General features: G+C 45.8%; 1 protein-coding gene across 1 annotated transcript; it reads left to right on the forward strand.

Annotated features, from left to right (window-relative positions):
- The first annotated feature begins 393 nt into the window (after positions 1-393).
- Positions 394-12,520, forward strand: LOC148317609 (rho-related GTP-binding protein RhoN-like). The gene is made up of 5 exons (XM_088284153.1): positions 394-734; positions 1,194-1,281; positions 8,558-8,667; positions 10,634-10,768; positions 11,917-12,520. The coding sequence occupies exons 1-5, from the start codon at positions 630-632 to the stop codon at positions 12,169-12,171; spliced, it is 693 nt and encodes a 230-aa protein (XP_088140279.1). The 5' UTR covers positions 394-629; the 3' UTR covers positions 12,172-12,520.
- Positions 12,521-14,113: the final 1,593 nt, after the last annotated feature.

Here is a 14,113-nt window from a genome sequence, read left to right on the forward strand (position 1 = left end):
ATCTTTTATTTTACAACTCAAATGTGCTATCTTCCGTTTTATTAATGAACGACAACTCAGTGGATGACAAACGCGAAATGTAAGGCATCGTTGCCTTGCTTATGTTTGGGCACAAGATGGCGCCAAAGAGCTTTAGAAGTACATCCGGAAGTTGACGCGTGTTTATTTCCGTCGTAAAATTAGTATTGTTCTTAAATAGCATATTATGCCATGAAATATTCTAATAAAACACGTCATCTCATTCAAGACGGTGATCGAAACGATCCAAGCATGCAGTGTAGTAAAAAGATTAAAGAAAAAGGAACCTGCGTGGAACGATACCGGAAGTTGCGTTGTGACCTTCAAAACAAGAGCATTTTATTTTGAAGAATCGCAAAGATTCCCAAAGCGGAAATCACATAGCCAGGGACTCTACGTTGACTTTTCGTCTAGTAGCGCTTCAGAGAATGCAGCCCATCAAACGCAGCGAGTTCACACCAATGTGAAGCTGAACGAGTTTGTTTTGTGAAGTCGTAACAATCACGGGTGCTCGTCGGCGCTCCGCTTGTTTTTTTTTTGTTGGCGTTGGGTGGAAGTAGGGAAGCTTAAATGACAAGAGGCACGCAGTGACACTTCGCACAGGACGCGCGATGGAGGGCAAAGGACCGCTGCGGTGTAAGATCGTGGTGGTCGGTGACACGCAGTGTGGAAAAACGGCCCTGCTGCACGTTTTCGCCAAAGACTCGTACCCAGAGGTAAGCGTGCCAGAACATTTAATACGTAATTATTTGATGCGTGCATGATGACTCGGCGGAAAGTCCGTGCGCTTTTACGCGTGACGCACGAGTAAGACGGGATCATTTGAGGTCATTTATAGACTATCGTTCAAAAGTTTGGGGTCACTTAAATAAATGTCATTTTGTTTCAAAGAAAGGTAACGGCGGGCCAAAGCAACACATCGAACTTAACTTTCATTTACTTGTGAATAAAAATGGAACATAGAATAATCAATAAAAAATAACTAAATAAAATATTTTTTTCAAATGTAATTAAAAACAAATTGGCTTAATAAATAAATCATAAAATAAAATATTTTTGACTTGTATGTTATATAACTTACTACCACATGGGCCTTCACTTCGGAACTTTTCCAGGTCCTTGGACCGCTCAGGCTAACCTAATACCGTGTCTCATAGTGTCTCGTGTCCCTGCAGAATTACGTCCCGACGGTGTTCGAGAACTACACGGCCAGCTTTGAGATCGAAAAGCAGCGCATCGAGCTCAACATGTGGGACACATCAGGTGAGCTGTTTGTTTGGTTCAGGCCAGAGATTCTCCAGGACATTGATCTTATTGATGCAGTTTCCGTTTAGTGTGCAAGTCAGGTCTTGTTTTGACAGTTTGTTTTCTAGAGTGTGTGAGAGAGGGCGGGAGAAGGAGATAGACAGACAAAAAAAAAGCATTTAGTGTGCATGTAAGAGAATGTGCAAGTGAGAAAAAATGTAAGAAAGAGCATTTGGGTGTCAAGAGAGTGTATGTAAGTCCGAGTGTGTGTGAGAGAAAAGTGAGAGTTTGAGCGGCTGAAAAGCACTCGTGAGTGAGTGAAAGTGAGAGAGGGGTGCGAGTGAGTTTCCGTGGGGAAGCATTTCACTTGCACTGATGTAAGAAATGGCTACAAAAACAAAACATAAAAAAAAACAAAAAACAAAACTGGTTTGCACACAATGCGCGTGTGCAGCGTGCATTCCATTTTTGTGCATCCCGCCCGACCAGCCTGACGGGCTTTTGACATCAATGCCAGGGGAGACGTACAGTGCGATGCAAACATCGCACAAAGTACCCTCTCACATTCTCCTTGAAATTTCATTCGAAGGAGTCCCAGTCGGCAGCTGCACGGTGGATTAGTGGTTAGTGCATCGGTTCTGGGTTGGAATCTCGGCTCTTGGCCTTCGTTTGACTGTCCTCCAGCATCCTCCCACATTCCAAACTTTGCATGTTCGCTTCAACAAAGACTCCAAACGGCAGTCAAAATGGTTCGTCATGTGCCCCGTGATTGGCTGGCGACGGATGGATGAGTCACATGTCCGTTTTGCCGTTGCGCTTTTTCAGCGGCGTGTCAAAGTGTGAAGGTCAGGAGTCTCGCTGTATTGAGGCGCCGCTCTCTCAGCACTCTCTCCTCTTCTTGCGTTACGGCGATCCGTCTTCATGACTCCCCCCTTGCTCTCTTAATCGTTTTTTCATTTCCTTCCCATGCGCAGCCGTCACCTCCCTTGTGTGCGTCCTTCAACAGCCAACATGCGCTTGAGGTCCAGATGATTTAAAAAAATAAAACGGACAGGTGGGGCTATGACATTCATACGGGATGTTAAAGGCTATGAAATGAAGAGAAGAGACAGTTCGGTCTATCGTGGGGGGGAGGAAAAAGGCGCTTCTGTTACGATACTTATCAAACTCGGCTTCTTTCGTCCCTTCATCCATCAGCGGCATCATCCCGACAACGCATCCATCATTCATGAGTTGCTCTGATGACCTCCGATTACTTCTTTGAAAGCCCCGGCGCCAGATCTGCTAGTGCGCGGCATCTGGAAACGAGGCTTTTTATTAAATTTTTTTTTTTTTAACATTTTGGTTCAAGTGCTGTTGTTTGCGATGCACTACGAGAGGGGTTTGCACGGCCAAAAATCGTGACGAGACACCGGGAGGTGGTGTCAAAGTAAAGTGCTGCACTCCTAAGTGCTGGAGCGGAGGGCTGGGCAGGTTCTCCAATGCTGATAGGCTCCATTAGGAGAGTGAGGACACACTGAAAATCAATTCACTCGATGCGTCTAAGTCTGGGGGGGATTTAGAGGGGGGGGGGGGGCGACGTGAGGGATTCTGGATCGTTCTTTCAGTTACGAGGGCAACTGACTGGCGAAGAACATGTCCAAGTGAACACGGACCGATTCATAACTTGTGTAGTAGACGGTATAACTTCAACTATTCGCTGAGCAGAACGGTGAATTTGGCGATATTTTATTTTTTTTTGCAAAAAAATAAAATAAATAATAATAAAAAAAATAAATTAAAAAAAATAAAAAAAAATAATGATAAAATAAAATAAAAAATTATTTTCTTGCTACAATTGACAATTTTTGAGAAATGCATTTTAGTTCATCCTGAAACGATACCCAAAAACCCAATAGAATAGAATAGAATAGAAATCCCTTTATTGTCATTGTACTCAAGTGTGCAACGAGATTAGAGGGCTCCCCTCTCCAGTGCAATACAACAATAATACAGATAAATATATAAATTAGATAAATAAAGAAGACAGTGCAATGGAATTCAGTACTGAATAGGGCATATAGAAACACATCACAATGCTGTTTTGCGAGGTTAGGGTGGTCTCGTGTGTGTGTGAGAGTTCAGTATGGAGATGGCTCTCGGAAAGAAACTGTTTCTCAGTCTATTGGTCCTTGATTTGATGCATCTGTAGCGCCTGCCAGAGGGCAACAGGTCGAACAGGTGTGAGTTTGGGTGGGTATTGTCATTGACGATGTTGAGAGCCCTTCTGAGGCACCGGGCGGTGTAGATGTCCGTCAGTGGGGGGAGAGGGCAGCCAATAATCCTTTGCGCTGTTTTGACTGTCCTCTGGAGCCTCACTCTGTCGGCCTCAGTGCAGCCGCTGTACCAGGTGGAGACACAGTACGTCAGCAGGCTCTCGATGGACGAGTGGTAGAAGGCCAGCAGCAGCTTCCTGTCCAGGTTGAATTTCCTGAGGACTCTCAGGAAGTGCAGACGTTGGCGGACCTTCTTTACCACTGCTGTGGTGTTGTGACTCCAAGAAAGGTCATCGGAGATCTGTACTCCCAGGAACTTGAACGTGTGGACCCTCTCCACACACACGCCTTCGATGCAGAGGGGGGGCGGCAGCGTCTTGTTCCTCCTGAAGTCGACGACAATCTCCTTTGTTTTAGCAGAGTTAAGGTGCAGTCTGTTGTCCTTGCACCAAGTTGTCAGTCTCTTTACCTCCTCTCTGTAGGCTGTCTCGTCACCTTCCGAGATCAGACCGACCACTGTCGTGTCGTCAGCAAACTTGACGATGGTGTTGTTGCCGTGGGCCGGGCTGCAGTCGTAGGTGTAGAGGGCGTACAGGAGAGGGCTCAGCACGCATCCTTGGGGGGAACCGGTGCTCAGCATGAGGGTGGAGGACGTGTAGGGGCCGAGCAACACAGTCTGGGGTCTGTTGGTCAGAAAGTCCTTAATCCAGATGCGTGTGAGGGCAGGGAGGCCGAGAGTGTCCAGTTTGGCGACGAGGATGTCTGGGATGATCGTGTTGAATGCCGAGCTGTAGTCCACAAAGAGCATCCTTGCATAGCTCTGCTGTCGTTCCAGGTGGCCCAGCACAACATGCAGAGCAGTGTCGATGGCGTCCTCAGTGGATCTGTTAGCCCGGTATGCAAACTGGTAGGGGTCCAGAGTGGGAGGAAGGCAGTCCCTGATGTGCTGGAGAACCAGCCTCTCGAAGCACTTCATAATGACTGGTGTGAGAGCAACAGGACGGTAGTCATTCAGGTGGACGGCTGGTGACTTTTTGGGGACAGGAATAATGGTGGAAGTTTTCAAGCAGGAGGGGATGACTGCTTGAGCCAGGGAGCGGTTGAAGATCCTGCAGAAAACATGTGACAGTTGGTGGGCACATGCTTTGAGGACCTTGCCTGGTATTCCGTCGGGTCCAGTAGCTTTCCTGGGGTTGACCGCCAGGAGCGCGCGCCTCACATCGTGTTCCTCTACGATGAGTGGGGGGGAGTTGGAGCTTGAAGTGCGGGGGTGTGACGGTTGGGGCGAGTCAAAGCGAGCGAAGAAGCAGTTAAGCTCCTCTGCCAGCGATGCACTCGGGTCTACAGAGGTCGTGCTGCTGCCACGGAAGTTGGTGATGCTCCGTAGACCCTGCCACACCTCCCGTGGCCTGTTACTGGCAAGGTGGGCCTCCAGCCTCCCCTTGTAGGTTGCCTTGGCTAGCTTGATGCCTTTGCTCAGGTCAGCACGAGCCACCCTGTACTGGGCTTTGTCGCCTGACCTGAAGGCAGCGTCACGGGCCTTGAGGAGAGAGCGAACCCTGCTGGACATCCAGGGCTTCGCATTTGGAAAGGTCCGTATAGTCTTATGTTGGGACACAGTTTCCATGCAGAACTTGATGTAGTCCAGTACACAATGCGTGTAGACATCAAGGTCCTGATGATCAAAGAGGTCCCAGTTTGTGTCATGAAAGCAGTCCTGTAATTCACTCATGGCGTCGTCACGCCAGGTTTTCACAGTCTTTGTGGTAGGCCTGAATCTGCGCCTGAGAGGGGTGTACGCAGGTGCGAGCTGCAAGGACAGGTGGTCTGACTGGCCGAGAGGGGCGAGTGGGAGGGCTCTGTATGCGTGCTTGATGTTCGAGTACACATGGTCGAGAGTGTTGTCTCCCCTCGTTGGGCACTTGACATGCTGGTGAAACTCTGGGAGTACAGTCTTTAAATTGGCCTTATTAAAGTCTCCCGCTACTACGTGAACGCCATCAGGGTGGGCCCGCTGATGTTTATTGATGACGCACGCGAGTAGCGAGAGCGCCGTGCTAGCGCTAGCGTCGGGAGGGATGTAAACAGCTGTGACAATCACTACCGTTAGCTCCCTCGGGAGAAAATAAGGCCGGCATTTAACGGACATGAACTCGATGTCGGGGGAAGAGTGCTTCTCGACGATCGTGCTATCGCCGCACCAGTTCTCATGCACGTAAACACAGAGCCCCCCGCCCCTCCTCTTACCGGTGTCCCTCGTCCGATCCGCGCGATGTAGCGAGCGCCCGGCCAGCTGGATGCTAGCGTCGGGGACGTCTGCGTGCAGCCAGGTTTCCGTGACGACGATCACACTGCTATCGCGCACATAGCGGTTTCCCAGGATTTGTAATCCCAGGTCGTCGATTTTGTGGACCACGGATCTGGCGTTGGTGAGGTGCAGACTCGGTAGTGGTTGCCTATGGGGCTGCCGTCGCAGCCGTTGCAAGACACCGGACCTGCAGCCTCGCTTCTGCTTCCTCTCTCTGCGTCGCCTGCGCCGCCTCCCGGCCCCGATGACCAGCCATGGTGAGCCGGGCAGCCTCGCCAGTTCGTTCGGAATTTTGCGATCATAGCAAAATTCCTCTGTGATGGATATTTCGCATCGATATCCAATGTTCACGATGTCTTGGCGGGTATATCGATGTTGTGCCTCAGTTGATGCCAATAAGAGCAAGCAAACACTAATAAAAAGTAAAAAGGAGCACTTAATCTTTGAGTTTTTTTTTACAAAACTAATCTCCTCAAACCACAAAAATATCAAGACATTTTATAAGAAAAACATAACGCTTGGGTAACATTTTACTACTCCATAAATGATTCCAAGTGCTAAGAAAACTCAAGACGGCGAACAAACACAACGGGGGCACAAAAACAAATCAAGAAATTTGACATTTTAAGCGAGAGACGGAACATCATCATCTCCGCAGGGCGTCTCGCATTGTTTTACGCGCGCGCGTACGCTCAGCAATTAGCCGCACTCGGATTATGTTTGTTTGGGCGCTACTGATTAATAATCATATCAACGCGCCGTTTGAGTCGGCGGAAAAACGTATCACAAAACACAGCGGGAATGTGAACGAAAGAAAGGCTAAAAAAAAAAAAAAGGACAAACATGCGTTTAATATTAATGAGAATTACCGCTCTGCGATAGACGATGTCATCAGGGAGGATTAAAGGTGTGTGTGTGTGTGTGTAAGCGCACACTCGTGAATTATGCAGAGCATCACCAAAGACCAAACGATAGAACAGGCAGCCCGATTGCCTCTTATCAGTTCTTTTACAGCTCTCAGCTCCACTGACCAAATAAATGTGGATCTGCACTCCGAGCGGCGACTGAGAGTGAGAAGAAGTCGATAAGAGCGTTGAAAATTGCTAACAAGATTTAGTATAAATGTAGACTAGATAAATATGGCCTGTGGTTGTTTTTTTTTTTAGGGGGGGGTGCTCCATAGGCCTCATTAAAAGGTTGTTTCGGCAGAGACATTCTGGCTCATTAAAACTTTATATTTCACTCTGCTCGACTTCAAGTTCATGGTTACGCGCCCTGCTGGCAAATGAATGGGAAAAATATGAAGACATGAGTGGGAAACGGAGTTGACACACAGTCGTAAGAGTCCGCGGGTGATTGTTTAAATGAGGAGAATCGGTTTTCACTGTGTATGAAGAAAAAAAAAAAAGGCATATTTACGCTTTGATTTCAATAATCGGGCCAAATTTGAGCAATTTTCACCCTTTCCAATCAAAGTCAGCAAAAGTTCGATTGTCTCCAAAAAGATTATCCAAAGTGATTAATCCCGTGGTGTGGGGTGTGTTAAAAGTCATTTTTTCCAACTGTATCCGCACAGTATTGTATGCAACTCCCAACAATTGATTCCACAAATTCTACTAGCAAAAAAAAAAAAACATTTCTCCGAAAGTCTCGTCAAGCCCATTATTTTCAATCCGCCCAAGGGCTCAAATGCCGGTTTTACATAAGTGCGCTTTAATTGTGTAACATTGGGCGAAGCATGTAAGAACAAAGTAGCTCATTTATTTGTAAGTATTCTTGCCGCGCTCGCCTAATGTCCACCGACATCGCAAAATGCCGGCTGCTCACCGGCGAGCGACGCTGGAGGCTCTTTAAGGGCCTTTCGTTGGGATGGAGACAGATGGGCTGAGGCTTCTTAATGTGGCCTCAGGGGGCATCATCATCGTACTACTACTTCAACGACTACTGCTGCTACTAGTACAAGGACTCTGGTGAGTAGATTCAAAAAGACTTCCGGATCAATACGCATTAGCACAGAACATGGATTGGTGGACTTCAGGAAAACCTTGAGACTTGAGTTGTGTTTGTTCGTCTCTCATTGTTCTTATTGCGAAGCAGTTTGAACGGCTGCACGAGTCCTGCATTGTTTCTTAAAAGACATCAAAAGAAAAGAAAAAAAAAAAACAATATTACAGTTATCAACAAATAAAAAAGTGTTTTTTTTTGGATCGTATGTGTGTTTAGTGCAGGCGAGGATTGCATTATGTTGAGGAATGTGAGTGGAATCCGACGTCAAAGTGCTGATGTTGTGTATTTCGGGCCACAAAAGCACAACATGTTGCGGACGACGATGCAAGTGGCGTTGGAATGTTGTCAGAATGCCCACCAATTCAACACCCCCCCCACAGGGGCCCGCACATTGTTCATTTCTACAAAACGTAACTTTTGCCCACTCATCAATGTCATCCGCAGAGTGCTTGACAATCACATTTTGTCCAAGTTATTAATGACTTGGACAAAAAAAAAAAAAAAAGTCAAATCCTCAACAAAGCAGCTACCGCATATAGTGTCCGAGAGACAAAACTGCAAAAATTAGCGAAAGGTTGGTGAAATTCTGGTAACCAATTAGTCGGCCGATTAATATCAATAATGACTAAAACAAATTAATTTGGTCCCTTAATACTTCAAACAAAAATGTGAATAATATGTGAAATAATCCGGTAATCCATGTGTCCTCCCCGCCTATTGACAGGTTCTGCCTACTACGACAATGTGCGGCCGTTGGCTTATCCTGATTCGGACGCCGTCCTCATCTGCTTTGACATCAGTCGACCGGAGACGCTGGACAGTGTGGTGAAAAAGGTTAGTGTGGCGTTCATGTTTTCTTTTAGTTTTTTTTTTTTTTTTAAACATTTTAGGGAACAAAATAGCATAATTAATGATTTATAATGGAAACGCTCCGTATGTTTGAATTGTGAATTAATATTATTTTTTTGGCGATAAATTCTGCATGGGTATGCGATGACATCCCTCATCAGTCATCTTGTGACATCATCACAATGTCGGGCCGACAAATTGTTCAATCGGCTAAATTGAACTCTGGCCTCACGCGATGAGTTCACACAGTGGCACAATGCATGCTGGGGATGCCAGAGTGACACATCGGGTGAGCTTTTCAATTCAACTGAGCGCCACAAAAAAAAAGGGGGGGCAATCAATTAAACGTGCTCGTCTAATCGGCGCAAAGATGACAATGTGTTGCGGTGCCGTGTTTCGCTGTGTTTTTAATAACGGCCGCTTGACAGAGTGAGCCATCACGTTGCCCTTCAATTATCCTTTTACTCTGTCGCTCTTCCTCCCCAGAGTTTGAAAAACAGCTCTCGAGTTTTAATCGCTTCTATTTTTCAATCCCGCGTCCTTTGTTGTCTCGAAAATCTCGATTTTGGGAGAAATTACTCATAAATGTGACTCACTCTGGCTATCAAAAATATTACTAGAATGCCTTTTAAGTGTTGGTCGTCGCAGAAATAATCGATTTTCTTATAGCATTACAGTATACTGAATATTCCATACGAGCGGTCCCGAACTCCCGGCGTCACCCGTAATCAGTCATACATGCAAAGTATTAGTACATAAAAACATCACTTCAATTTCACTGAGCTAAAAAAAAAAGGCATTTAAAATATTCACAATCTTAGTGAAAGCAATGACAAGCCGCGGGCAAGGCTAAAAATAGCAGAATCGTACATACAGTATGTGTCATATAGCATGAATTCATTAAAACGTGCCAGAAGCACAAGAACTCACTTGCTTTCTAAAGCGCCTGCAGGTACGCGTGTGTTCGTTTGTGCGAGTGCATTACGATCGCAGAACAATCAAATATTACGACGGTTAGCGGCAGGTCAACACATGGGGCACACTCGCGATCGCTCAAAATCCGCAAAACAGAAAATATATATAGATATATTTTATTGAAACATTATATAGTTCCACTTCAACACCAAAAAATGTGAACCAAACTATATCATTTAGCCCGGTGGATTAATGCTAACACGTATTACGAAACGTCACGGACGAGCTAACGGATAGCATTGCTGTTCCGGTCATTTTCAATCTTAAAAAAAAAATTGCTGCCTTCACACACGCAGAAATGCAGAGCGTACGACAAAAGAGAATTCAACTTTGTCCAGTTAATCACCAACAAATGAACAAACTATATAATTTCGTCAAGTATCTTCGTGCTAACAGTACATATTGCGAAATGCCATAGACGGGCGAACATAGCCTAGCATAGCTGTTAGTCATTTTTGAATCGTCAAATAATTGCGACTGTAGCCCACACACACAAAACAGCAAAATTTAACAATTGCATCTCGTGTATAACGCCAAACACGACAAATCCAAGAACCGTGCGTTCACTGTACGATAGTTCAGAGTGAACTAAGGACAGCCTTTCTGCTCACCCTCTGATTAGCCTCACACGCGCACATCTCCGACAGCAGCGCGCACTCTACCTCACAAAACGTCGACTCATTTGCAGTATTAGCGCGAGACAATACGGCGCTTTATTCGCGCCGGATCCTTTGTGACTCATCTCAACTGCTTCCATTCACCGGTTGCTCGGCGTTCGGCGAAGCCAAGCGAGCCACGACGGCTCGCCGAGACAATCCGGGAGAAAAGATGTCCTTGTAAACAAAAGGGGAAACGGGACAAGTGGAGCCGGGACGGGAAAGACCCGACAGAGAAAGTTTTGAATAGCTATGCTCGGGGAAAGTTACTTTTGTTTTTTATCGTGTCGAAGATCATTATCGTTTTGGTTCTTCTGCAGTGGCAAGGAGAGACGCAGGAGTTCTGCCCCAACGCCAAAGTGGTGCTGGTGGGCTGCAAATTGGACTTAAGGACGGACGTCAACATCATGAGGGAGCTTTCCAAACACAGACTCATTCCTGTCACACATGAACAGGTGAGGAGGAATTCCCTCTCTCCATTCCCACCTCAACAGATTTGAAAGTCCCGACGCGCGCGCGCGCACACAAACTCTCATAAAAAAATAAATGCGAAAGTTTTCGCTTCGACAAATTCAAAAACTTGCAGAGCTGAACTAAGCAGGAAGACAAACACGAGATGCGCACCAATACGATTGTTTTGTTTGTGTCTTGGAGGAAGGAGCGTTGCCGTGCATGAATTTTAATAGCTTATTTTCATGTAAATGTCAATTCCCGATTCTGGGAAGCCAATAATTTTTTTTTTTTAATTCTCCATCAAAGGAAAGGTAACAACCCTCATTGTCCTGACCGTAATTGCCGCATTAAGCTTTTGCATCCGACATCAAGCGACTTCAGTTGGAATTTGGGTGAACACAAACCTCTTTTAACCTCGTCTTTTTTCAGTCAGATTTTTTTTTTTGGCAAGCTAACTTGGATGAACGGCTTACGGCTGCAGCCTGGGCATATCCGCGCAAGCAAAAAAAAAAAGAGAAAAGGGGTGAAATGTGATTGCAAAGGTATTGTGCGAGAAAGCTTTTAATCCTGCCCACATCGGCACGCTACAACGGTGGTCGGAGACAATACGTGATCAAATTTAACGGCGGGCCGAAGCAATGGCAAAATTTTGCAAAAAATCGAAATGTTTTGAGTGACTTCAGCAGACTACGGTCGTTTGTCACCAAAATGACAACTTTGATCGGTGCCTCGAAGTTAATATGAACCGACCCTTGAAATGAACCAGCCTCCGAAACGAGTTTTCCCATTTTCAAAGCATGGAGACCAAAAAAGGTGACCAGGGCGACTCGGAAAAGGCAGACGGGGCAGAAATTCGATTCAAGGTGACAAATGATCACAAGCACAGTGCTGAACAGAGGTGGCAAGAGTACAAACACTCTAGTAGAAGTAGAGAGTTTTGTAAAAAGCAGAATTCTAATTGAAATGCCGAAGGAGAAAGCCACGGGCACGTCGTTTTAATATGAAAGAAGCTGCCGAAAGCAAAGAATTATCACTTGCCCAGCACTTTAATGTCCTACGCCTCATTGTTTTGTTTCTTCAGACACACTCTTTTATCGGAGTGATTTATTTGAGAGTAGCATTAAAACAAAACCCCTTTTTGTCCTCGCAGGGTACTCATCTGGCGAGACAGATCGGCGCCGTGGCCTACGCCGAGTGCACCTCCAAGTATTCCGAGAACACCGTCCGCGACGTATTCCACGTTACCACCGTGGCGTCGGTAACGCGAGCCCCCCGGCCTGAGCTCAAGCGTGCCGGCTCACGGCGGGGGCTCAAGCGGGTCTCGCAGCAGCCGTCTCGGACTGACATTCACGAGCGCCCGCCCGCCATCAGGAAGGAGCGCGCCAAGAGCTGCGTGCTCATGTGAGCCGTGAGGCAACTTAATTTATTGTGTCCCAAGTCTTTGCACTGCTTAAAAAAAATTTTTTAAAAAAGGACAACGTGAGGTAGACCATACGATTTTGTTTCGGTGGCAATTCCGATCCATAACCAAGCACAACACGGGAAAAAGAGACCACCGACCTGGTTAATGGAGACACACACGATAAAGTCTACCGCCAATTTCCTAAAACCACAAGTGCTTTGATTATTAACGTCACATATTAATGTCATTCCATGAATATTGTTCTGACACTGGGAAGGTGACTCACAATGGAAGGGGAGAAAGGTGGATGTTATTTTGTTCATGTGACAATGAAATAAAAACTGAAAACTGGTGATTGTCATTTAATATGTCCGAGAAAAAAAACAACAAAATGTAAACCAGAACAAACCCAAGCTTAACGCTAACAAAATCCAAAACGCCTGAGACAAGCTAACTAAATGTTTTTGTAACAACTATGTTATAACAACTCCGTTATAACAAACTAGAGCACACATCACTCAGGGAACACTATGAAAAAGCTTCCCCCCTCTAATGCAAAGGTGCACGAGACCCATCCAGGGGGTGCGGCAGATTTAAAGTCGAATGACACTCCGGTATAATTACGACAAAATTACACACATTTAATGACTATAAATGTGCTTTCCTCAATCCATCCAAATGCCTTCTCCTTTTTACAGTTGAAGGACGACACCCTGGATTGGTCGCCAATCAGTTGCAGGACACAACAGCAACGCTGCCTGCACTGAAGTTAGCAATCATCAATAAAGGTTCGGATTGTGACAAAAAAAAAAAACTCCTCAAATTTGGAACACATTATACGTTCCTTATTCCTCACCATCATCAGAAACGAAAAGGAAACTGCAGCAGCCATTATTCATGAGTCTCGTTACGTGACCTTTAAGTGTGACTGTGCATCCGTGGCTAAAGGCTAAAGCCACCCCGAGCTGCTGGCGCGGCTTCGTTGAGCGATAGCAAAGTGACATTTCGCAAGGCCACCACGTCGCCGCGCAGAGAGGTCACACCAGATGCCCAAAGCGAGACCGAAAGTGGCGGGGCTGGACGCTGGCTGGAATGTGGAATGTTAAAATAAAATAAAAATCATTGCAGAATAAATGTCCTAATTAAAAAAAAAAAAATTTTCAAAATGATTATTAATGATAACAATCATGCATTGAACTCCTTCCATATTTCTTGAACCATTCCAAAGTTCCCTTCATTGCAAATTCTGTTCAGCATTTCAACAGAATTTTTTTTATTCTTTTGAGCCACTTTCGAGTGCAGTAAATCAAGAAAGGCTTAAACGCTCAAGGCAAAGCTCCAGAAGAAATATTTGTCGAGGGTCAGTACGGAGGATGTGAAATGTGTCACGTTGCAGTCTTTTCTCGCCTCGGGCTCGAAAGGGGTTGGACGTATTTAGTAAACAGTCAAAGCGTCATGCCCTCGCATCCTCTTCGTTGACGCTAACAGCTAACCCAACAAAAAGGCCACTGTGTCGTCACGTTTGAGGAAACAATGCAACATAAAGACGGCGAAGCATATAGAACAAGCCAGGCCATTAAAATCCTTCAAGAAAGTCCTCAGAAAGCTTTTCGATAATGGGTGGGGGCGGGGGCGTCGACGTTTTCTTCTTCAGATTGCAGGCTGTTGCGTTAAACGTTGGCATGGCAACAGTTAAGCGTTTACGTTGGAAGTGGCAAGGCTGCAGCCTTCAAGGCCATATGAATTATTTTTGCCAGGTGATGAAATCTCCTCGGCACCTGGATTGTTACAGACTATCAACGGGATCTTTTATTCTCTTATGATATGACGCTAATAGTGTCGTTGTCAGACTCGTAGATGAATGAAGAAAGGCGACAATAAGCGTAGCTCTTCGCGGAAACAGGAAAAATATAGTTACAAATTTTTCCCAACATTAATCTGACTA

Source organism: Idiotropiscis lumnitzeri, chromosome 20, assembly GCF_059441095.1.
Source record: "Idiotropiscis lumnitzeri isolate Australia: NSW breed Sydney's pygmy pipehorse chromosome 20, RoL_Ilum_1.0, whole genome shotgun sequence".
Taxonomy (NCBI): Eukaryota; Metazoa; Chordata; class Actinopteri; order Syngnathiformes; family Syngnathidae; genus Idiotropiscis; species Idiotropiscis lumnitzeri.

Coding starts and splice junctions, on each gene's coding strand:
- LOC148317609 (XM_088284153.1), top strand. CDS start 630: ATGGAGGGCAAAGGACCGCTGCGGTGTAAGATCGTGGTGGTCGGTGAC. Junction 1,282..8,557: donor CAACATGTGGGACACATCAG/GTGAGCTGTTTG, acceptor GCCTATTGACAG/GTTCTGCCTACTACGACAAT. Junction 8,668..10,633: donor TGGACAGTGTGGTGAAAAAG/GTTAGTGTGGCG, acceptor GTTCTTCTGCAG/TGGCAAGGAGAGACGCAGGA.